Genomic DNA, 22538 nt, shown 5'->3' on the forward strand with positions numbered 1-22538 from the left:
ATGAAGCCTTCAAATACCATGAAATACCCATGGCAGAAGACAGGGTGAGGAAGGCATCAGTCGTCGCCTGACCACACCTTTACCTGGGGTATTGTAGGTGGTCGTACCAGTTCGGAAGTCTTCGAAGCGCCAGCCAATGGTTCTATAATTCTCTAGGCCTGCGAGACCTCTAGTTTTAAAGTCTCTTTTCGCATGAGGTATCATCTAGATTCCGGAAATTATGAGTGGCTTGTCGCTATGCGCCTACTGATGGGTAACGATCAACGTTTGGTACCGTTCACCATTGCGGGCTGAGGGAAGGCAAACATACACTACCAGTCATACAGGTCGAATGATGCCTTTCTGAAACAAAGCCCCCTGTTGCCAAAACGATTGCACGCGTTCACCAGACAATGCAAGCGATGTCACACAACATATACCGCTGGTTGTGTGTCGGCTTTACTGGTGCATCGGGTTGGTTCCATCTCACTTCCGCCATGTTCTCCAAACTTGTTTCTATGGGTGCTACAATGATCCAGGACAAGTGAAGGAAGACAGAGCACATGGTCCAGAAAAGCGATACAGTCATAGTCAGGCAGAGATGGCCCTAAGGCAACCTCATGCCCTGCCATTGCCGTTCCACTCTATAGTACAGGGCACAACTTCAGAGTACATTATCATGTAGAACAGCTCCAAATGGAAACGAATATCTTGGTGTGTGGTTCCTGATTCACCCGCGCTCTTTCGCAAGATGCACTAGTGCCACGCTAGTCGCAGGCCTCGTCTACATACACACACCACCATCACAACAAGACGCGAATTTATCAACATTAGAGTCAATATTCAGATCTGCAGGAAGCTCGTCACCGCTTACAATGACCGTCGAGGCGAGCGCTGCCAAAACGGCCCTCCACGAGATCCAAGTCGCCATGGGAGCAAACGCTTCAATTCTCCAGCACCTTCCAGTCGAGAAAGTCCGTCTCTTGGCTTTCACGATCAAGCCACACGAACGCCGCAACTCGATGCCAGTCCGCATGTTCTATGGACATATCAAGGAAGGCAAGAACAAGGATCTTGAAGTGTGGATCCTCCTACAGAAAGACCACGCTGCTGGCCGCTCGCCTGCACATTATTTCACTATTTTCGACCGTCTAGGTAATGTGCAAGGAAATATTAGTGCAGATGATGCGGTGCGCCAAACGAATGCAGAGATTGCGTTCAAGTGTCTCAAGACATCGGGCGTTATCGATATGGATCAGCTACGTTCGACTATCAAGTACTACTTCATCGCCAAAATGGTCAGTACGCCATTGCCATGGATAGTCGGTGCACACTTCGTAAGTGCGTTGTCTGCAGCATGCAGAGTGGCTGGAGACTATAACGCAAAGGCGATTGCGAGTAAAAAGAAGGAGAAGAGTCGCGACTCAGCTGCCCAGAACGTAAATGGCATCAGGTCTTCCGTCTCCCTGCATGACACCGAAGAACCGGTGAAGGTGGTGAGAGAACAGGCTGTAGCCCCGACTTCCACCATCGCCAAAGTTGGCAGGACTCTGCAACCCCCAAACCCGCAACGCGCTCCTATGGCTCCTATGATCCTTTCAAATCAGGTAGCATCAGATCTGTTTATTTCGGAAGGCCCAAGTGTCAAGGCTGCGTCTGAAGTCTCCAGCAACAAAGTTCGAAACAAAACTTCGGAGATCCCCACGCTAGGTTCCTCTCAGCCCGTTACCCTCAAGAGACGAGGCGGCCAATTGCAAGACCTCCTCGCGCAGTTTAGATCTCAAGGTTCAACGCAGTCAGCGGCCAAGAGAAGGTGTATCTCTCCACAGCAAGAGGTTAAGCAAGAGCCGACAAGCGACAACAAACGCAGCCTGCTAGCGCAGTCACCGCCAACGATGCCGGAAGCCATGAGAATTCCACCATCCCATCCGCATCCATTTACTGCTACCACCAAACGCCCCCACTCTACAACCGTCAACGATGTATGTAATTTCCTCATGCACTCGGACTCAGAAGAAGCAGAAGACAGCACGCCTATGGATATCTCGGGTTCAGCTTCAGCACGTGCGAAATCTGCTGAAGTACTCGTAAGTCATCCCTAATAGATTATCTACGACAATAGAATGGACACTAACAGCATACCAGGGTGAGAAGAGCCCCAATTCTCGATCACCCGACAACTTCGTGCCCGCCTACCGCAAGACCATCAACGATAGAGACGCCATCAAAGACGAGATCAGGGAAAACAAAGAAAAGCAGAAGGGTGTGCGCAGAGATATAAAGGTTCTTGAGACAGAGCTGGCCGATCTCGAGGAAGAGGCGCGGAAGCTGAAGGAACAGGATCTGTTAGCCGGGATCACAAAGAAGCGCCTCCGTGAGTCGCTTTCTGAAAAGGAGCGCGCACTGCTTATCCTCGGAGGTGATATCGCGGAGAGAAGATTGAAGCGGGTAAAGTCAGGTACAAAATCGGAGGATGGCATTGGCGAGGACGATGACTAGACCGTTCTGGACATGTCGTGACACTGAAGATTCGGAGAAGTGGTCTTGGTGGGCTTTTCTTTGAGCATTCTGTTCATTACATGGTCGACTTCTTTTTGAAAAGCGTCAAGATGATCTCAGCTCAAAGGAAGTAGGTTTTTTATAAACCACGTAGCTAATGAGCCGGTACACAGCAGCATAGGCTACGCTAAGTGTGGTCGCTATGTGTTGTACCATACTTGTACTACTGTATATCCTCGAGAGCACCTTCAACGTAACGTTTAACTAGATAAGGCTCGGAAAAGACTGAGATTCTTTGTACATGACATGCGCAGCACGGAGATGATGAATCACATCCAGAACAACCAAGTTCTCGTCTGTGATACTCCGCACGCTGTGACCGGAACCAGTCGATGATATTGCACTTTCAGCATTCTTGTGGGAACAGATGCCAGTTCCGACTATGTAATTCCTTTGTACTGAGCAACTATGTTGATAATCTCACATACCACTAGAAGTTTGCTATGAGAACATATGCCACACGAGCCTCTGTGATAACCCAGTACTTCCTTTTACGAATCTTCAATATCTAATTGCTAGGAATATTAAGGCTCTCACGGATGCCGTGGAGAAAATGCGTCTGTGTAGTGTGGAACGTTGAGAAACTGATCTGTGCGTCAATCACATCTGTTAGCGATAAACCCGTGCCTGCGATTCTATATCCCATCACTCTCAGCTTTGCCCCCATATATTCTACGAGCTAAGAGATATCCTTGACAAACATTTGATGGCTACTCCGGAAGATGTTCACAGCACGCTGCCGCTTATCTGGCAGCGGCACGTCAACAGATTGAAGGCTTCATTGAAGCGGTGCAGTCTCTTGATCGTGATTGATGATGCGCTCTCTCATTCTACGTTCAAGCTCGACCAGTCAAGACTCTCCGGTCGCGCGGCATTGAGGATCTCTCTCGGAAAGCGGGACCAGAGTGATGGGACAACAGTCGCCGTTTGGGCGTACATCTCCGACGACCGTACTGGAAGCGAGCCGCCCATCGTATTTCGCGATGAGGTACCAGTTTTTTTCAAAGGTGTAACTACGACGCGACTATATCCACGCTCTGCGTCATCGCTACTGCGAAAAGCTCGTCAAGTCCGACCGCCATTCTGCTTTCTACAGCAGGAACTGGATGAGGGCGTCAAAGATGGACGTGGTATGCTATGCGCAGTTGTCGCTTGCTATGCACTGACCGCAGGATCGAGCGACTGTGCTATTCTATGGCCACAGTTTGATGCGTGCCTCATAGCCGCCTTGAACTACATCAATACCGTCGGTACTACAGCACAGACAACGAAGCAAGAAATCCAGCACGAGACAGTGTCAGAGATGACAGTGTCCGCAGCCACTATGATATCACTCAATTCGGCGTCAACGAGGAAGGCCCCGACCCTCACAGCAAGTTTGTACATAACTCCGGAAGTGGAAGGCGGTGCGGGCCAACCCACGGGCTTTGCGGACAAAACTAATCAGCACAACACGTCACTTATCGTGAAGCTCAAGCTATATCGAGAGGCTGTTGCAGAAATAACACAAGTAACTCCATTTGTTGAAGTTCTGGAGAGACAGGATGAAGCAACAGGGTTTGACGCCGACGAATGTGATAGCGGTATTGACGATGGGGTTGATAGCGTGATTGGAGAGGACGTAGACACTGTTATTGGGGATACCATTGACGATGTTATTGTAACAGCCAACTGGTTTGATATAGGCGCCACCGAGGCACCCTTCCAAGTGTGAGGGAAAGATCGGTGAAGAGAAAAGTGCGGAGAATGTTTATTCAGTAAACGAAGGGAATGAACGGAGATTGCCTCCGAGGGTGGACAACCGGAAGCTACTGAAACGATGAGAGAACACAATGACAGACACACAGCAGGTAGACGAGAAAAAGGTTTATGAGAAGTCGTTATGTTATTTCATATCGTGTAGAGAGTACATGAAGCTACTTGAACCCCAAAGTGGCCACCAAATATCCATCACAGGATGTTATGGACGCACGAGGTACTTGCACTAGGCTTATCACAGGGAGATGCCTACTCTAGTGGGTATGTTAGCGAAAAGTTCACCGAAAGCCTACTTGTCATGACATACCGTAGTGGAAGTTGCCATCGTTGTTGATGATGCGCTCGCCCAAGTTGATGTCGCGAGTCTCACCGTTGCCCTCCTCGTCCATGAGGGTAGCGCGGAGGACGGGAATGTCGCCGTCTCCCTCAAGTGCGAACTCGATGTCCTCAGCGGAATTGGCGAAGCCCTCACCGTCCCAGACGAAGTGGCCTACTGCAGATGAGTAAGGGTCATGTTGAGTTTGAGCGTCTTTCTTACCGTTGTCGTTGCCGATGTGCTCGTTAAGGTCGATCTCAGCGTCGTTCCACTCGCCGTCGGCAGTCTGGAGACGAGCCCTCAGCACGTGGCCGTCGTCGATGCGGATGTCTTCAGCTGTGTGGTAGAAAGTCATGTTGGCAGGTATCTGAGTTGTGTTTGGTTTGGTGTAAGAAGTAGATTAAGCTGAACAGTGTGCGGGTGTGTGAAGTGGTAAGGAGAGAGAAGTTGATGAAAGGTCCACAGTAAGAGGAGAAAGCTAAGAGATTTATGGAAAGAGCATAGGCCGAATACCGGTCGCCGCACGGCTAGAATGGAAGTAAGAGTGACCCATATGCCAAGCTAACAAACATGACACAGTCAAGATTCACCAGCAGTACTGCTCCACGGGGTGGCAGGATGTCATTGCCACTCTTGCATCTTACCGTCTCCCGCTGACTCCCCTATGATGCCGTGCCGAGTGCCGGCTTGGAAGCGGTGAATGTTTACACAACATTGCCGTAACAGGCGAACCACGCAATCCTTGAGATTACACAATGTCCATGAACAGGTGCGTAGACGAGTGCCAAGAGCAGGGGTTGCGTATGGCCATGCACGAGTGCCCCAATGTGCGCCCCGTGGCTGAGTGTGAGTGGCTTTGCAGCAGTGGCCTGACCGTAACGTGCATCACGAGTGGGTCTCGTGCGCCGTTTGTAATTCATGGCATGCAAGCGCGATTGTGGCTGTGCGGATGGGATACGGCATTGTGTTCGCAGAGTGACTGCTCCGGTGTCCACGGTATCGCGGGTTGGAAAGTCCTTGCTTGGCAGAAGTCCGAGGCGTGGTAGTGAGGAAGTAGGAGGACATCTGACAAGGGAATTCAGGGTACGCGCTAATATCGCGCTAAATTCCGCACGGGCCGGACCTTCCCCACTTCACGATGGCACGATGGTCTCGACTTCTTTCACCGGATTCTCCTGACAACTATGTGTGTCTTTGCCTATCGATATCGGTTGTCCATCCTCATCGCCTGTTCCTGATCATATTACTTGACTAGTGTCATTGGCTTCCGCCACTGCTGTGCAGGTCACTATTCTATTACGTTGTTTCCCTTAATTCTAGAGTGGGCCCTCCTAAGGATCGTTCCGCCTCAACAGCAGTTTCTACACTGCAGGCTGTACTCATAAAGCACAAAAGGTTCTTTTCAGCGGGAAGATGCCGGGTCGAAGGGGAAAAGGCGATGCATCATTCGGCTCACCCTACATGGCTACAGCATACTTTCCACCATATTCGTTTCTTCAGTCCGTATTTGTTACAATCTTCCGTAGGTAACGTCGGTGGTGAATCATATTTCTTCACCACGAAAATGAAATCCGCTTGCGATGGTGAAAGCTGGTCCTCACCCACGTTCGCATATTGTCCCATGTGTATTTGAACAAGTATTCTCTCGATAAAAATCGATACTAAACAGTCAACAGTCCAACTCTACTAAACAACAGCTGCAATACCCGATTCCTCAGCCCGTGCAATACGCTCAGCCATGGGCAGAACACTTCCACCCCGTCTTTCGCTACCCGAAGCAGAGGCAGCACTCTCACCGCCGCACATGGGCACAACCAAATCTTTCAGGTTCTTAGATCTACCAAAGGAGATACGTCTTATGGTCTATGAGGAGCTACACCCGGTTACGCGGCGTCAGAACGTGCACCTACAGGACGGTCAAGACCATCTGACGCTGATCTACACGACGATACCAGGCATATCCATCCTAGCAACCAGCCGTCACCTCCACTCCGAAGCATCCTACATACTCGCACCGCACGGTCAGAAGATCGTAGCAGTACCACCAACAATTGCCATCAAGGCCGACCAACTCCTCGGCCTATTAGATCTCCGCGACTCGTTCGCCATCCCCCGCACATTCTGGGACTGGTTTCTCCGACATCTAAAACGCAGCAACTCCAGCTGCATGAAAGATATTCGACGCTATCGCGCTGGTATATTATCAGACGACGAATTCCGTATCAGACTCAACACAAAAGCCTTCACTCGCAACGTCGACACAAGAACGTTGGAGGCACTGACAGCCTTTATCCTCCGCACTATCAAATACATCGGCACAAAACCGGACACCATGTACAAATATCCCCCTCTCACTGTCGTCATCGAGATTCCGAATAACTTCCAAGGCCTACCTGTGACGACGATAACTACCAAAGCAAAGAGAGTATGCTACAAGATAATGTTTCCTCTTACTCCCGCGCCACCGCTAGTTCGCATCGGCCAGTCTGATCTACCTTGGTTACTACATCGGTTCGTCTATCACGCTTGTTGGGCTGGTAACTGGCGGAGCATAGTCTCATATAGCGTGAAAATCAGGTTTTTGGATGCGGAACAAGGGAGTGCTGGGTGGCCGGCGGGATACCTTCCGGAAAGTGCGCTTCATGTGGCGATTATCAAGGGGGTGAGAGACGCGAGTAATATGGGTAAGGGAGTGCTCTACTACGCGGGGATGGTGCAGGAGAGGGTTGAGGATGAGCTCTAAGCTGGATGTTGACGAGCTGGGTTGTGAAGGGGCTCTGCTGTAGGTGTTTACCGTGTATTCGTAGAAACTTGATCATAATCAGTTGTAACAAACACTCTGAGTAGAGGTATGCACTATCCTGGATCTTGTTGGCCTACCAACAGAGATTCTCGCGGTACCCTCAATATACCATACGGCAGATGGGGGCCTCTAGTCACGAAGAAACCGTGGTGTAGGCCTTAAGCGGTGTCAAAGCGCGGTCTAATCATGTAATTGTTCAGGTCGTTGGAGAAACAAGGTATTGAACAGCGAAGTAGATGTTCAGCAAGGCGGTTTACGCAGTCTAATGATATTAGCGCGGTGTTAAACTCTGATGAAATACTGTATACTTACAGGCAAGCCGAAGAAGAAGAGTGTCGAGCTTGTGAACAGCAACCATGGCCAAGAAACAGATTTCATAGCAGCGATGCAAGGAATGGCCTGGCTACTGGTAAGACAGTCACACCACTTTACCACTTAATACCTAGGTACGCTATAGAACCAAAGACATGGATCCCAAACGAAATCTACGTATCTATGAATTAGGGTATACCAACGACCCACCTACGTACAACCATTGCAAACTGATCACAGCACAAACCCACCAGTGGTCACCACTTTCCAGCTACGTACAGGATGCGTATCCTCCAACTCAACGCACCACCAAAGCACATCCTTTGTCTTGTCAATCTGTCCGCTTTCCTCATACGCTCTAGCCATCGCATACCACGCCTCGGAGTAATCCCAACCGGCACCAAGCTTGGTGAGTGTAGACAGTAGACCGAATGCGCGGTCACGCGCTGCAAGACGAGTGAGCTCGGGGGAGGAGAGCTGATTCTCTGCCGATGGTGTGTGAGAAGTGAGGTATTGCGTCTTAGATTCCGATGCGCCTGCCTGAGTGGAGGACACCGACGGCGGTAAAGGATGAGAGACGGCGTCGACATCAGTAGGCTCTAGTGATATCGCCTCGCTATAGATATCCAGAAGAATGTTCGATAGCCCAACAATAGCTTCAGGATGGTCGGGGAAATGTTGTAGAGCGCGCTCAAAGTCTACGCGAGCTTCATGTTTCATTGACTGGGCTACGAGCTGTTCTGCGCGCTGTAAAAAGTGTTAGCAGGGGCAATATGAACGAAATTGAGAGGCTTACAGCAGCAAACACGTCACCCCATAACTCCTCCACGCTCTTACCACCACCCCATCCCTTGTCAGCGAGCGCCTTGGCTGTTGAGGATTCCAATGACACCTCTGCCTCAAAAGCCTCAACCAGTTTCAATGCCTCCGCAACAGCTTCCCTGGCGTCCAGGAACATGTGCGCCCGTGAATACAATCCCGAAATGAAGATCCATATGCTCACCAACAGGCAGACTTTCTGACGACGCTCTTGGATCTTCGAAAAGTAAGGATCAGCAGGGATATAGTCCGCATGCGGAAGGCGAGAGGGCAAGCGGGTGTCTTGTCTAGGCGGATGTTGTTCGTGGCTCAATGGTGGGGAGGTGTGGTCTAGGTTATGGGCTATTGGTCGCAGTGGTCTGTCACCACCTTCTACGGACTTCCTCGGAGGACTAGAAACGGAGGTTTGCTGAGGTGAATTCGGATTCACAGTACTGCTATGTGTAGGTGTACCGTTTGGAACGTGCTCTGGCAGCGGCGGGATCTCTGAGGTAGGGTCTTTGCCAGCCTGACCTTCATCATGTTTGTGGTGATGGAACAGATGGTGACGGTGATGGCCGTTGGCATGAGCTGCGCCTTTATCATCGGTGACTTGAATGGCAGGAGGCACTTCTGGTTGAGTGGTAGCTGTCTTGGCGCTGACCGCAGATTCATTTCGTGTGCTGTTCTCCTGCTGCGTCGTCCTGACCGATCCTCGTCCGCGGAAAATGCTTCCTCGGCCAGTACCCATAGCAGTCTTTGGAGGCGCTAGTGACGCAGGCTCGGGTACTGGCTTCACTTTATCGGCTGCTGGGTCACCAAAAAGTCTGCCGTACAGCGCAAGAAGTTCGTCGCACCCATCTACCGCGGCAGTAGCGCCATCAGTAATCTCGAGCAGGGCTAGCTGCGTCATCTTAATCTGCAGTATGTTGCTCCTCTCGAAGCGTTCCATGCGGTCTACAACACCTGATTCAAGAGCCTCTTGCCCAGCAACATCGTTGAGGTGTTCGCTCCGGAATGCGCCTGAGTCACTACGGCCAAAGAGGATGGCGGGATCACCGAACTGCTCGAAGGCTGCTTCGCATGCCTTCTCAGCAGCGGCAAACTCTGATCGCGATGTTAGAAGTAGGGCGAGAAGGTGCCATACAGGTATCAGCTTCCGTTCGCGTCCATATTCAGTAGGAATACCACCGGATATGACTCCATCTGTGCTGATGGCTGTGCCCTTTGTTGCCGGAGAAAGTGCACGTTTGGCGACCTTGATGGCTCCGGGGATATCTCGCATCTCTGCCAGGACTAGAGCCAGTGCGTATAGAGCTTCCACATTGTGCTCATCACTGAAACTCGGCGAGAGTGACTTCCTTAGGTACTGTATAGCTTTGGCCTGGATCTTCGCTCGTGCCTCAACTTCGTAGGTCAATCGTGCCCAGTGCGCTTGGCTGACGCCAATAGCACAGTAAGCGGCAGCTAAGGCGGTAGGTTCGATCAGAGATTGATTTGAGGCGACAGAACCGGCATCGGACGTCGACCGGAGGTGATCCGCCTGCTCAAGCCAGTGTTCGATACTGTGGCCGATCTCGAGAGCCTTCTCAGCATCTTGCCTAGATCCCCAACGACAGAGCATTTTAATGGCCTCGGCAGAGGTTCTCAACACAGTACTGTCGTCATCAATGCCCACTTCGGCTTCACCTGACTTTTCTGACCGATCCTTGTTCCGTGTGATGATCTCGACGTACGAGTCGTAGGCTTTGTATGCTAGTTCTGGCTCGGCTAGCGATGCGTGAACGACGAAGAGATTGCGCAAGATCTGCGTAGAGTGGTATGTCTTGGTAGCTGCTCGGTAGAGGATCTAGATAGTGTTAGAGGGCATACTCCTGCTAAACTCAATGGTTGTCTTACATCAAGAACACCTCGTGCGACACCCTCTTTTCCACCTTCGCCTAGGTCATCGTCGCTCCAGCTCGGACCGCACAAGAGGCGCCAGTTGTCCATGACAGAGTCCACCCATGCTTCGACTTCGTGGTTGGTCTCACTAGCTTTGGGGAACTTTGTTTCTCTTATCAACAAGTTCTCGTAAACGGCCTCGACTCGTTTCAATTCTGCTCGCTGCCGTAAGCGTGCGTCGGACTGGGCGGTCGGTGTTGGCTTCTCTTGGATGATAGGCGTCGAATCAAGTTCGTAGGCTAGGTCGTAACGGAGGATCGTGGACAGCGAGTCGTAGTAAGCTTTCCATGCCAATCTTCGGTACAGTGCTGAGTTGCCGGTGTCTGACGCGGCGTTCTTCGATGTTGCATCCCAAAACTTTGCCCAGTAGCGGTAGGTACGAAGAGCCTCAGGCGCGTTGATTTGCCCGCTGGCGCCTGTAGATTGATCGGAGAGCTGGCAGAGGCGGACAAGAGACTGCTCGCCCCACATTTTGAATTGGGCTGATTCGGTGTTTGGGGTGGTCGTCGTAGACAGCCAAGGTATTATGGACGAGTAGGTCGCGGCTGCCTCGTGGATAGAGCCTGTTTTCTCAAGAGCGGATCCTAATTCATGTCAGTCCCGAGCTACAACGTATTACGAAGATATAGCTATACCCTTGAGATATGTGCCCTTAACCAGACAGACCCTAGACCAGCCGCTTAATGTGCCTGCTTCCCCGGATAGCTGGGTCGCGACTGCCCCAAAGTCTTGTGGTAGCCGCGCAACTACCAGTCCTGGCTCACCCAGTACGTAATGAGCCCAGGCAAGGCAGACATTGGCCTGGAAGGTGTCTTGACTGTGGGTGCCATCTTCTTCGATTGTAGCGAGTAATGTGGGTATAATATTTGACAGGCCGCCGGTAGACGCGGTAGATGAGGCAGTCGAGGGCCTTTGAGAGCTATAGGTGGCTATTTGGGCGTCGGATCGCGCTGTGAGGGTGAGGCCTTGGATTGCCGTTAGCCCTCAGAAAGACCAAATAGAGAGGTTTGCTGACATCGTCGGTGCGGCGCATGCTTCTCGACTTTGCGACATAGCTCAGGGACATCGGCCCATCGTCCGGCGCATCTTGCTTCGTCCAATAGCTGTATATAGCGCTTGGCCTTCTCGTTCTCGGGGGCGTTCTGTGTATCCTGTAAGCTACCGTTGTCCAAGATGACGTTGCTTCGGGGCCCGAGGGGAGAAGAAGAGTCATGTCAACATACCACCATGATGTTAAGAATATGCCTTTGGCACTAGACAAAGTCGCAATACATGTACAATCATGTTCGACGAGTAATACTGAATGCGACGACGCCTGTCATGGCTGTACACATGTCACAGACCGACTGCAATGCCAGTCCCACTCTTCCCAGCTGGCCCGCTCATCCCTGCAGTCTTAGCGCCATGCGGTCCGACGCTAACTCCGAGGCTCGAACTTTTTTCCTACCATCTTTCGACGACAACAAATCCGCTGATCAGAGTCGAGCTGGGTGAATTCGCGAACGGAAGGATCGCGATCATCATGGCGCCCATTACAACCGAGTTGTCGACGCTGCGTGCGCTCAGTTTCCGCATCTCGTCCACACCAACGTCCCAGCTTCCTCAACACGTGCCTGCCATAGCTGCATCATTAGCCAATTGCAGAACTCTACTCTCCTCAGCTCAGGCCTCAGGTACTAAAGCGACATCCTCGGAAGCATCCGTCGCCATACACAAGTTCCGGACTCTACTTTCCACCTTGCTCCAAGATCGGACTCCCCAAGGAAGATGGTGTGCTATAGTGCTGATCAAGGCAACGATTGAAGTCGGGGGTTGGGAGACTCTACAGAAGAGTTTGCCGTGGGTGCGCGGTCTTCTTGGCTTCTTAAACAAGCCAGATTCGCCATCATCCAAGAAGTTATGCATCATCACCTTGACGCGCATCTTCCTTCTGACCAGGGAATATCCGACGTTGATCCGCGAAATCACTACTCCATCGTTATCACCTTTCGTGCAGACCTGCCTACAAATAGCAAATGCTAAGACTACCCCCGTCGGACTGTTGCAGATCATTCTGGAGAGCTTCAACGAGCTACTGCCACGACATCCTACCATCTTCCGGTCATATCTCAAGCAACTTTACCCGCTTCTGGGACGTCTCGTCGCGCCCACCCCATCTGACAAGACCAGTCAAGAGCAGCAAACTGGAGCGAGACATGGTACTTGTTCCGACATCGCGGCTGCGGCGCGCCAGCTTTACGTACAACTGCCGTGCTGTGCACCGAAAGGGGCTTCGAGCGAAGAGTGGACGAAAGCCATCAAGAACATCACAAACGTCACCCATCAAGCATCAGACCGTGTTTTCCGCGCTGTGGTAGAGGACTGGCAATCTGCGGCGCGTGAAGCGCCTCTGTCCAATGGCCATACGTTGGATGATGAGGTCCAAGACCTAGAGCCTAGCTCAGACCTCTCATCTTGGTCAGGAATCTTTGCTGGTGGCGAACGGTTGACAGGCCTTCTCTATGTCATCAAGGAGTACCTTGAGAGCCCCACGGCAAACACTGTGTATCTCAACGTTGGCACAATCGTCGACTTGATTTCAAGGATGCTTTCTCTTACGATTCCTGCATCCGCAAGCAAGAATTTCCAAAACACCGTGCGCCTGAACGCTCAAGTCAGCAAGGAAGAACGCGAGTGTCTTTGGTTGCTGCTGCCAGATGTGCACGTTGCCGCTATTGAGGTGCTTCTTGCATTGGCCCACCGAACCCAGACCAGCACCTTGGCGTTGGACCCTATCATCATCGATCAACTTGTATGGGTGTTTAGCGCGGAGAAGGAGACTTCCCAGATCAGAACCGCATGCTACACGGCCATTGATGCTCTAGTGAAGAGATCAGGTGTCGCTTTACACAAGGCTACTATCGACTCACTCGTACCTCTCATCCGCGCTTGCTGCGACGACCTGCTACCATCCGAGATTGCAACGCCTTCAACCCAACAGACCCCGGGCCAAGCCAAGGCGAATGGCAACAGTCAGCCTCAGACGACTGCGAATGCCGATAGCTTCCTTGGTGCTGCGAAGAACACCGGTGGACCGAATGCTGGATTTACTGGTCTCAAACAAGCAGCCCACCATTTGCTTCCCGTTTTGCTCTCGAACATCCCGGCTCAATACTTGTCCGACTCGATGCGAGCTCGCCTAGATCGCACCGCCATTCTCACTCAGCACAAGGAGGCTATGGTAGCTAGCGTGCTAAACCCGCCACCAAGCAAGAAGTTTGGAAAGCCTGCAGCAAGCATTCTACCACTCATGGCGCGGTCGTTCTCTGCCGAGAAGGATGTGGAAGGCATTCTCCGACCAAGGATGCCAGTAATCCGTTTGGGTGGTAAAGACGTGGAGATGGAAGACGCGAATGACGAGGACGAAGAGATGGAGGTCGAAGAAGAGCAAGCGGAGGAAGAAGAGCCGCAAGCTTTGGAGCAGGCGGATGATCACTTTGCTGGACAAGAGTTAGACAATCTGTTGGAAACAGCTGGCCAGCCGGATACGGTAGCGAAGGACTTTGCTATGGGAGACGCGCCAACACCGAGCAAGCCTGCCGAATCCACTCCACGATCGGTTCGTAAGGGCACACTTGCGCAACGTCCTAATATCTCCGAACCTACGGCATTCAGCGATACCAAGCGACCGATAGGCGAAGATGGACCTCTTTCACCCTCTAAGCGAGCGAGAACCAGCGAAGACGAACAGCGCACAACACACCCAATACCTCCTGTGTCAACGTTCACAACTTCATCAAGCGAATCTACTGCCGATACTACCATACCCGCTACCTCGGATTTTGCCGTTACCAGCACCGCCTCGGCTGTCCCCGATCTTCCCGAACCAGGTCAAGAAAGCGTTGACGACGACAACGACGATAGCGACGATGACAAGATATCTCTGGTACTTGGACAAGACACTGACGATGACTCGGATTAGCAGTTTGCACGGTAATAGTGATTGTATAGTTGTTGCAGCTTGCCAGAAGGCAGTGAAGTAGTAATCGCAAACGCAGCCCGTGCAGGGACATATAACTCTATCTCCCATTGACCAAACTATTTTCCTTAAGTTTTTCGTCTTTGGCCTTCACCTCGAGGGAAACAACTCCGCGACATTCAGCAGCAGCGCGCAGTAATATACCCGTGACATCGTTACTCACACGCCTACCCGCCACAATGGCAAGATTTCGTCTCCTACAAACTGGCGCCGATCGACGCAGGCTCGCAGCACTTCCCCCAGATCCATCCTACATGTCATCACCCGTCAAGCAACCCCCCAAAGGGTCTCAGAAAGATTACCCTTGGGACTCCCACCAAGATGACATCGTTGTCAACACCACCGAACTAGACACACCAGGCCGCAAGTTAGGAGTCGAGCACTACCGTCACCAACTCACTTTACGGAAGACGTACGAACATATCGCAACGAATTTTACTGAAGATCAACGGAAGATGATTCCCGAAGATGCTTTACTCATCCCCTGGTCACCCGCTTCTAATAACGACAACGACAGCGACGACGACTACACAAAGACGAGAGCAGTCCACCTCTTCCAATGGGACGAAGACACCAAACCCTACACTTCCCTTCCTAACCCGAACTATAGCCGCTTCAACTACTCCGAGTCGATCTACCGCGCAACAACTACCAACTCTGCCGTCTTCCTCGCCATGATCCGTATCGCAGAACAAAATCTCCCCTTCATTGACTTCGACTCTGCAATAACGCATCTACCCAATTTAGCTCCAGATTCGCCTCTGCCATCCCTCCCGTCTCCCAAGGATTATTGGGATAAGAAGGGTAGGGGAATGTTGAAGGCTAAGTCCACAGAAGACACACTATATGAAGACAAGAGAGGGGATGAAAGCATGACAGTGTTATTCCTACCGAGGTTTTACAAGGACGGAAGACATGCTGTGGGGTATTATGGTGTAGTGCCTGATAAAGATACGGAAAAGAAGTTGGGGATGGGGGATGTTGTGCAAGTGCTTTTCACTCCTTGTGTCACGGAAGATCTAGAGAGGTGGGGGTTGGTGCAGTGGGTTCATGGCGCGGACAGTTTTGATGAAGCAAGGAGGCTAGATGAGGCGGCTAGGAAGGAAGAGGAAGAGAAGGAGGAGGAAGCAGACGCGGAAGGTCGAGAGAGATCAAAGGAAGGAGAGACAAAAAAGGATGGGGACAAGGACAAAGACGTGCGTCGGGATCAAGATAACGAGCATTTAGATATCGAGTATATGGAGTGTGTCGGGGCGAGAGGCGGAAAGTGGCTGGAGTTCGATATGGTGGAGGATTATGATGAGTGGGTTGAGGGGTTCAGAGTTGTGAGAAGGATCTGGGAGAAGATGATTAAGAGTGTGGTGTCGGAGGTGGAAGAGGGCGAAGCGCAGGTTCAGTGAGAATTGACCGGAGATGTTGAGCTCGTTAAGAAGAATTTTCAGGTTGGTATTGCGATTATTGAAGTATGTATGCTCTACAATAAGTAATCAAGTGTCGTCCTGTAAACTGAGACCCTCAAGCTGTGATTCTCCACAAGCGGCTAGGGGCTCAGATGAGCTGTCTTCCTCGTTACTATCTCTTTTCACAATCCTCCCATGAATGCCCAATTCGTATCGACTCCTGCCAATAAAAGTTTCTCTTGATAGCGAGATCCAGACCCGAAGACAGCTCGAATTAGGACCTCTGAGTGTAATGGGTTTCGACCTATGCAGCTCCGCGAGCGGCATAGTTACGTAAGTGTCTAATGACTCGAGCTCGAGGTCAACCATGGGAGCGATCTGCTCCTGGATGACTGTCGGATCTTGGTGGACCATTGGGGCGGCCGGCTCCTGTATCACTTCCTGGTTTTTCGGTTCAAGAAATGTTCGAATGCTAGATTTTAGGGAAGTCCAGTCCCGGTTCCAGTTAACGCAAAACTGTTCACCCCACGGACTAGAAAACTTTAGCCATCCTAAATGTGCAGTGTCTGGTAATTGCTCTGCGATGAGATGCGATGACGAAGTGATTTGGCAGTTCGACTCGCTGCAGACTGAAAATGTGTTAACTCTTACGGGCACTGTCGCATGGCGATGATTGTGATTGTCCATCTTCTCACTAATGATTGTAATGCGAGCGCGTTTGATGTCACTGACATCGTATCGTATGCGATTGCTTGACCAAAATACTGTATCAATTAGCCATCTATCTGAAAAACTTTACCTACTCGGGTGGACATACACGGTCTGGGTTCTAATGTACGATCGGTCATCAAAACAGCCTCCCCAAGATGGCTTGATTCTAGTCGAAATAGCTTGATATCCCCGGAACTTCGACGAAAAATCATCTTTCCTTTGTGTACGGGTGTCAAAAGGATAGCAGGTCTCATAGAAGGGTCTCCATCTAACGAGCAATCCAGGATGCCAAGATACTGGTCTCGATGCATTCCATTCCCTTGTATCGGACATATGAGCATTTCGATAGATAACGTGGTTCCAACCAGACTTACATGCGTACCACGAGCTGGCATATGCATGTTGTGGACCTCGTCGCGAAATAACTTCGGGTGTGGTGCTAGTAACGGAGAATCGCCAATGAAGGGTGACGATAGCAGATCAGATCGAAAAGCCAAGATTGATTGATCTGACGATATCCCAAGGATAGCCTTTTGTAGCCGATAGAATGCTTTCGTACCTTCGCCATACAACAGAGGCATGTTCACGTCGAACAGCCCCATTAGGCAGTAAGCTATGTCTTCCTCACGCGTGGTAGTTCGTTTCGAAGCCCACTTCATCTTTTGCGCTACGCTGAACCTTTCAAGCATTGATTCCACGTCCACTTCTTCACGGCTTGGACAACATCGACATTCGCGTTCTGTCGCTCTGAAGAGTGGGGCTTCATCCTCTTTTCCTGTGCGTTTCATCACCACAAGTCCAGTTGGCACTGGATTTGAGGGCGGATGCGATTGGGGAATGCCAGGACGATGCCTTCGTAACAGTACAGCTTCATGAATCCCAGTGGCTGCTGAAAGGTGTCTCGCAAGGGAAATGCGGCTGCCCAGAAAATTCCAATCTATGTCATAAAAATGCACACGATCGGGAGCAATCGTCTCCTGCAGTGTCCAACCTCGGGTGAGCCAGCGACATTGGGATAAAGAATTATCGTCTCCAGTGGTGCTATCAGAGATGTAGGCGTAGCAGATAGTGGCCTCTTTATACCACCTGAACATGGAGTTGATGGCCTCTGAGAGCTCGGTGCTACTGTCCTTATTGATGTTGCAAGTATCGATCCATACAAAATTGCACCCATCTTGCAAGGCTTGTGTACATGTTTTCTTTATCTTGAAGTAACCTTTCTTTGCACTCCAGTCGGATCTGGACGTATCCCGCAAATCCTCAAACAGCACTTCATCGTCTTCCCATGTGTGTGATAGGATCGCGTAATTCGGCTTTTTTGAACCTAGAACGACTTGAAATTCGTATGTGCTGGCGTTCAAAAGTCTCATCGAGGCGGTGGTCTAATCGCGCTGTGCCTGCGCTTCTTTCGGGGCGATGAAAGTGGGGGCTTGGGTGTTGCCGAAAAGCGACCCTGCAAAAGACATGTAGCAATGTGAATGCGTCTGAAAAGCCTGAAAGCAGAGTTTAGCGCATTGTGCTGGTTCGGTTCGGTCAAACCACTTTTAGTACGAAGCCTGCGTTGAGGGATCAAGTATATTTAGTGGTGTGAAGACCCGCACGCTTCAGCTGCGCCCCTCACGCGCAGCACAGCCTTGAACGATCGCATGCGAATGATCCACGGGGCTAGCGCCATGCACACTCAATACCAGTGCCTGTCATAAGTATCAGGCATCCACATAATCAAATGCGTTGGAGTGCAAACCTCCATCTTCAGTGTCACAAAGCATGTGCGAGGTCGCATTCTGGAAGAAGGCTAGTGCGTTACGAGGATATCTCAAGGCTCTGACTAAAAGAGATGGAACAATGTGGCGCATAAGTTGTGTCAGCTAGAGTTCGTGGAAAAGCACAGAAGAAGGTGCTTCATGGAGGCTTGGAAGCTTCGGCACTGGTGTCGCCAATGCAGCGCACGACGTTAGTACACTTTCGTCTCCATAGCGTGCCACGTCCACGCGTAGCTGACACGGAGGCCAACCTCTGTACTTTTACTCCAACATGATATATGTCACGACAATGACATCCCTAACGCCGAAAGAATGGGGTAAGCTGCAATCTTCGACATATATTGAACAATCATAGTCTCCTCGTCCGTATTGCCACTTTGCATCGAACGTGGTCGAATTTAAGGCTGCGATCTACCTTGATAGAGAACATCTATCAGTTTGCATATCTTTTAGGATGTGGTACTGTCGGGAGTGGCTCCCAGAGTGTAAAAGGAACTCGTCTCACTATCCTTAAAAGTATGAAACCAAGGCAAATGGAGTCGGAACGAGCAAGGGTATTAAAACGTGATCCCCATTCACTTTGTGTTTGTTATCATTGCCAGGCTCAGACTCGAATCTCCACCGCCACTCTGAGCTTTGGCGTACGAATATATCGAGCTTTATCTATCGGCTGCACATTTTCCTTCTACTCCATTTCCCTTACTCTCCCCCACCACCACGTTACACTGTTTGACAAAATCGCGTTAGTTGCACAAATCGCTGGTTTACGTGCAACAACATACCAGCCGCGCGATGTTACCACTTACCCTTCTCGCCCTATTCACTTGGTGCGCCGTTGCGTGCCCAACTTCGTTCCCTACATTCAATACCAGCCTTCCCGGCGGAGGTATGGGTATCCTCGGTCCATGGTAAGTAGACCCCACAGCCACTCATTCGTTACTCATATCCCTAGGTTTGGCGAGGAGAAGAGCGGTCGCTGGCCAAAGAACCCGAATGACCACGGCAAGACGGAAATTCCCTACTGCTACAAAAACAAGGCCGCCAAGGATGAGCTCGAAACGCTTGTTGGGCGGGGATGGGGAATATGGCAGCGTTATATCGGTCACTACGGCCCAGAAAGCGGTCATTCTCTAATCTTTGCACGCCGCCTTGTTCCTGGTCAGAACTGGTATTGTTATCTGGAAAATGGCGAATAGAACCCGCAATTTCCAGCTGATATCGTCGTTATTAAGCGTGGAGCTCCAGGAGGCTGAGCAGCATTGTCTTCTTTGGGATATGATCCTACAAGTGAAGCTGGTCGTCATTACTTGAGCATTGGCGACGCGGAACAAGCACCGAGTAGAGATAGGGCCTGGGTAAGTGGAGTAACAATCTTCAGCCATTTGAATGCGCTAACAAGTAGGCAGTCGTGGCCCATGAGCTCGGTAAGGCCGTTTCTTCTCGAACATTATACCTAAATCAACTAACAATCTTCGTCTAGGCCACATATTCGGTTTGATGCATGAAAATTCCCGTGGAGACCGCGACGAGTACGTTCAGTTCAACTGCCATAATCTCATCGGTTTCGCCGAGGCCCTGGAGAAGGCTACTACCGACGGCTTTACCAAGGATGAACTTTGCAACAACTTCAACGTCGCGAATAACTACAAATTCGATGCTACACAATACTACAAGTGGGAAAATAAAGGCATGGAGTACAGCTCGGATTACGACTACAATTCAATCATGCATTACAGCTCATGGCAGAGCCACAACCCCGCTCTTACTGATGCTGATCCGACCAACCTTGACAAATACCCACTGGTTCGTCTTACTGGCGGAAGGAATAGACAGAAGTCATTGCTTCCGCTACCACTGCCATATCCAGACTGGCAGATCTCGAAGTTTGATGAAGATTCCATCAAGATGCTGTATCCGTGGGAGTAAACAGCCTTCTGGTGGTGAAGTGTTGGTCCTGCAGATACTCACATGGCGGCAGTAGACTTTCCGGAAAAGCTCTGTCGGGTTTCTTTTCATTTCAAAAGGCAAATCACTGGACATGGGTTTAGAAGCGAGATAAAAGATGAGTCATCATGACATTTGGATATCTAGAATAGTTTGCGTCCAGAAATAGAATGCAGCTTTTAAGCTCCGATAACACCAAATACACTACAACTTTGATTCCCATCGTGATTAGCTCGTTTAGCTAACCATAGTCACACCATGGTTCGTGCAAAGTACTTTTTTTTTACCTTTGTAGCAGACACATGGTCTTCTCGAGATGTTATATCGCAGACAAATAGAACGCTACCGGTTTCGCGCTGATAATCAAGCCTCAATCAACTCACGTCTGTAGACTTTCAGATATCTATGAGCGCACACACGTATTCGCCAGTTTGCTTTCATAGATCATCGCGGTAAACATGTACATGTAGGTTCGGAGGTCGTTAGGTACCTCTTGAACTGTGGGGGTCCGTACGAAGATGCCGCGTGGAAGGGTCTAATACACTATTCATGAATCTAGTCGAGGATCGCGCCAAGGCGGATCGAGTGAATCGAAAGGAATGGATTTGTAGTAGATCTTCACTGCCACAACAGGAACCACCGAGGTAGAAGAGCCGTCAGACAGACATAATTCATCCCATTCTCTTATCGCCACACCATGATTCACTCTGACTTACAGTTTACGCGCGGAACGCAATGACCTTCGCTGCCTAGCGGCAGTTTCTAGCTCATGAATATATGTGCTGGCGTTTTTATGCACTAAGATATCTACAATTTTCAACCCCAGACGCCGCACACTAAAACATGAATCTACTTTCAAGCATGCAGATTCCGATCCTGCTCTTCACGCTTCTGGGGCTCGTTTTCGCGGGAATCATCGAGAAACCCAAAGAGTCTGACACTGGAGGTCAAGCTGGGTGAGTTACTCTTGCCATTGACAAACTCTGCATTCATGCTTATTGATTCGCACAGATTCCCCGTTAACCCAGAGAAGCGGTGGCCTCGGAGTATAGCCTTCGAAGTCATAATCCCCTGGTGCTTCAAAGACGCTGCCTCCGAGCAAGCCATCGGCCCAGCCATCGACCGCGGTTGGGAAACCTGGACACGTACGCTGGGCCTAGCTTCCCCTCAAAACGGCCACAATCTGCATTTCAAGCGTTGGATGCCATACAACACAAACCAATACCCATACTGCCACGACGCGAACGGCCATTGGAATGACCGAATGCCTGCCGATGCCGTCATGGTATCTTATACCCACGATTTCGGAGGGTTTCAGGCACGAGCTACAGTGGGTTACAATCCGGAAAACAGACCGGGGAGACACCAAATTATCATGTCCCAGGCCCACAACATGGATTGGACTGCCGCACATGAAATTGGTCATGTCTTTGGCCTTTTACACGAGCACCAGCGCCCCGACCGAGATTTCTTCATTCATTTCGATTGTAGGAACGTGCAGGGTTACCAACAGGCACTGGCTCAGGCCCAGGCCGATGGATACACTAACGAACAGCTCTGCGAGCAGCCTGGTGTTGCTCTAAGGTACGGGTGGCTCGGCTCAGAGTTCATCAAGTTCAAGCCGCTCTCCGCGGATATCATTACGCCATATGATATCAACTCCATCATGCATTACGATTGTCGTTTTGGTGCTGATCATGCTAGGTGGGGGCATGATCCTACAAATCCTACGTTGTACCCGTTGTTCACGTTTAATCCGGAGCGAACTATGTCTTTCCTCTTGCCTCTCAAAGGTGGCAGGCCTTATCCGCACTTCGATATTTCTGCTGGTGATGCGGCTACGATCCGGGCTATGTATCCTTTTTACCCTACACATCTAAAGGGATAGAGCCCTACACGTCTGTTCGCAAGGATAGTTGGGGCTACTGAAGCGGACGGAGATAGCACTATTGCTTGACGAGGTATATACAGGTAGCCTCGACTATGGGTTACATGGGAATTGTTGATCGAGACAGCTTCGTCGAGAGCCGATCGGACCGTGTTGTTACGTCCCATGATGTTTCGAATTTGGTCTAGATATCGGACAGGCCAGTACAACAATGAAATCACAAAATCTGCTCCAAGTGCGCAGGTGACTGGCTTCGAATGAGCTGACTAATTCTTATCAACTCACTTCCCTCAGCCGTTCTCCCAACTACCCCTCAATCCTTCGCAAATTCTTCAGTCCAACTTC

At 50.6% G+C, this 22538-nt stretch overlaps 10 protein-coding genes across 10 annotated transcripts; 7 read left to right on the forward strand and 3 right to left on the reverse strand.

Moving 5' to 3' along the window:
- Positions 1-854: 854 nt before the first annotated feature.
- ALTATR162_LOCUS11947 (uncharacterized protein) lies at positions 855-2478 on the forward strand (the record flags this gene model as incomplete). Its single annotated transcript, XM_043319591.1, has 2 exons — positions 855-2066; positions 2125-2478. 2 exons carry the CDS (start codon positions 855-857, stop codon positions 2476-2478), a joined length of 1566 nt encoding a protein of 521 aa, XP_043175526.1.
- A 766-nt stretch (positions 2479-3244) lies between these two features.
- ALTATR162_LOCUS11948 (uncharacterized protein) lies at positions 3245-4252 on the forward strand (the record flags this gene model as incomplete). Its single annotated transcript, XM_043319592.1, has 1 exon — positions 3245-4252. The coding sequence occupies one exon, from the start codon at positions 3245-3247 to the stop codon at positions 4250-4252; it is 1008 nt and encodes a 335-aa protein (XP_043175527.1).
- A 293-nt stretch (positions 4253-4545) lies between these two features.
- Positions 4546-4967, reverse strand: ALTATR162_LOCUS11949 (uncharacterized protein; the record flags this gene model as incomplete). The annotated part of the gene is made up of 3 exons (XM_043319593.1): positions 4546-4550; positions 4604-4786; positions 4835-4967. The coding sequence occupies 3 exons, from the start codon at positions 4965-4967 to the stop codon at positions 4546-4548; spliced, it is 321 nt and encodes a 106-aa protein (XP_043175528.1).
- A 1383-nt stretch (positions 4968-6350) lies between these two features.
- ALTATR162_LOCUS11950 (uncharacterized protein) lies at positions 6351-7167 on the forward strand (the record flags this gene model as incomplete). Its single annotated transcript, XM_043319594.1, has 2 exons — positions 6351-7037; positions 7084-7167. 2 exons carry the CDS (start codon positions 6351-6353, stop codon positions 7165-7167), a joined length of 771 nt encoding a protein of 256 aa, XP_043175529.1.
- Positions 7168-7961: 794 nt separating this feature from the next.
- On the reverse strand, positions 7962-11698 carry ALTATR162_LOCUS11951 (uncharacterized protein; the record flags this gene model as incomplete). The annotated part of the gene is made up of 6 exons (XM_043319595.1): positions 7962-8474; positions 8524-10374; positions 10425-11053; positions 11105-11434; positions 11485-11620; positions 11693-11698. The coding sequence occupies 6 exons, from the start codon at positions 11696-11698 to the stop codon at positions 7962-7964; spliced, it is 3465 nt and encodes a 1154-aa protein (XP_043175530.1).
- A 293-nt stretch (positions 11699-11991) lies between these two features.
- On the forward strand, positions 11992-14430 carry ALTATR162_LOCUS11952 (uncharacterized protein; the record flags this gene model as incomplete). The annotated part of the gene is made up of 1 exon (XM_043319596.1): positions 11992-14430. The coding sequence occupies one exon, from the start codon at positions 11992-11994 to the stop codon at positions 14428-14430; it is 2439 nt and encodes an 812-aa protein (XP_043175531.1).
- A 236-nt stretch (positions 14431-14666) lies between these two features.
- Positions 14667-15887, forward strand: ALTATR162_LOCUS11953 (uncharacterized protein; the record flags this gene model as incomplete). Its single annotated transcript, XM_043319597.1, has 1 exon — positions 14667-15887. The coding sequence occupies one exon, from the start codon at positions 14667-14669 to the stop codon at positions 15885-15887; it is 1221 nt and encodes a 406-aa protein (XP_043175532.1).
- An 87-nt stretch (positions 15888-15974) lies between these two features.
- ALTATR162_LOCUS11954 (uncharacterized protein) lies at positions 15975-16810 on the reverse strand (the record flags this gene model as incomplete). The annotated part of the gene is made up of 2 exons (XM_043319598.1): positions 15975-16651; positions 16705-16810. 2 exons carry the CDS (start codon positions 16808-16810, stop codon positions 15975-15977), a joined length of 783 nt encoding a protein of 260 aa, XP_043175533.1.
- Positions 16811-19153: 2343 nt separating this feature from the next.
- On the forward strand, positions 19154-20287 carry ALTATR162_LOCUS11955 (uncharacterized protein; the record flags this gene model as incomplete). The annotated part of the gene is made up of 4 exons (XM_043319599.1): positions 19154-19269; positions 19314-19519; positions 19768-19785; positions 19842-20287. The coding sequence occupies 4 exons, from the start codon at positions 19154-19156 to the stop codon at positions 20285-20287; spliced, it is 786 nt and encodes a 261-aa protein (XP_043175534.1).
- Positions 20288-21148: 861 nt separating this feature from the next.
- Positions 21149-22193, forward strand: ALTATR162_LOCUS11956 (uncharacterized protein; the record flags this gene model as incomplete). The annotated part of the gene is made up of 2 exons (XM_043319600.1): positions 21149-21261; positions 21317-22193. 2 exons carry the CDS (start codon positions 21149-21151, stop codon positions 22191-22193), a joined length of 990 nt encoding a protein of 329 aa, XP_043175535.1.
- Positions 22194-22538: the final 345 nt, after the last annotated feature.

Source organism: Alternaria atra (assembly GCF_907166805.1).
Source record: "Alternaria atra isolate CS162 genome assembly, contig: 37, whole genome shotgun sequence".
Classification (NCBI taxonomy): Eukaryota; Fungi; Ascomycota; class Dothideomycetes; order Pleosporales; family Pleosporaceae; genus Alternaria; species Alternaria atra.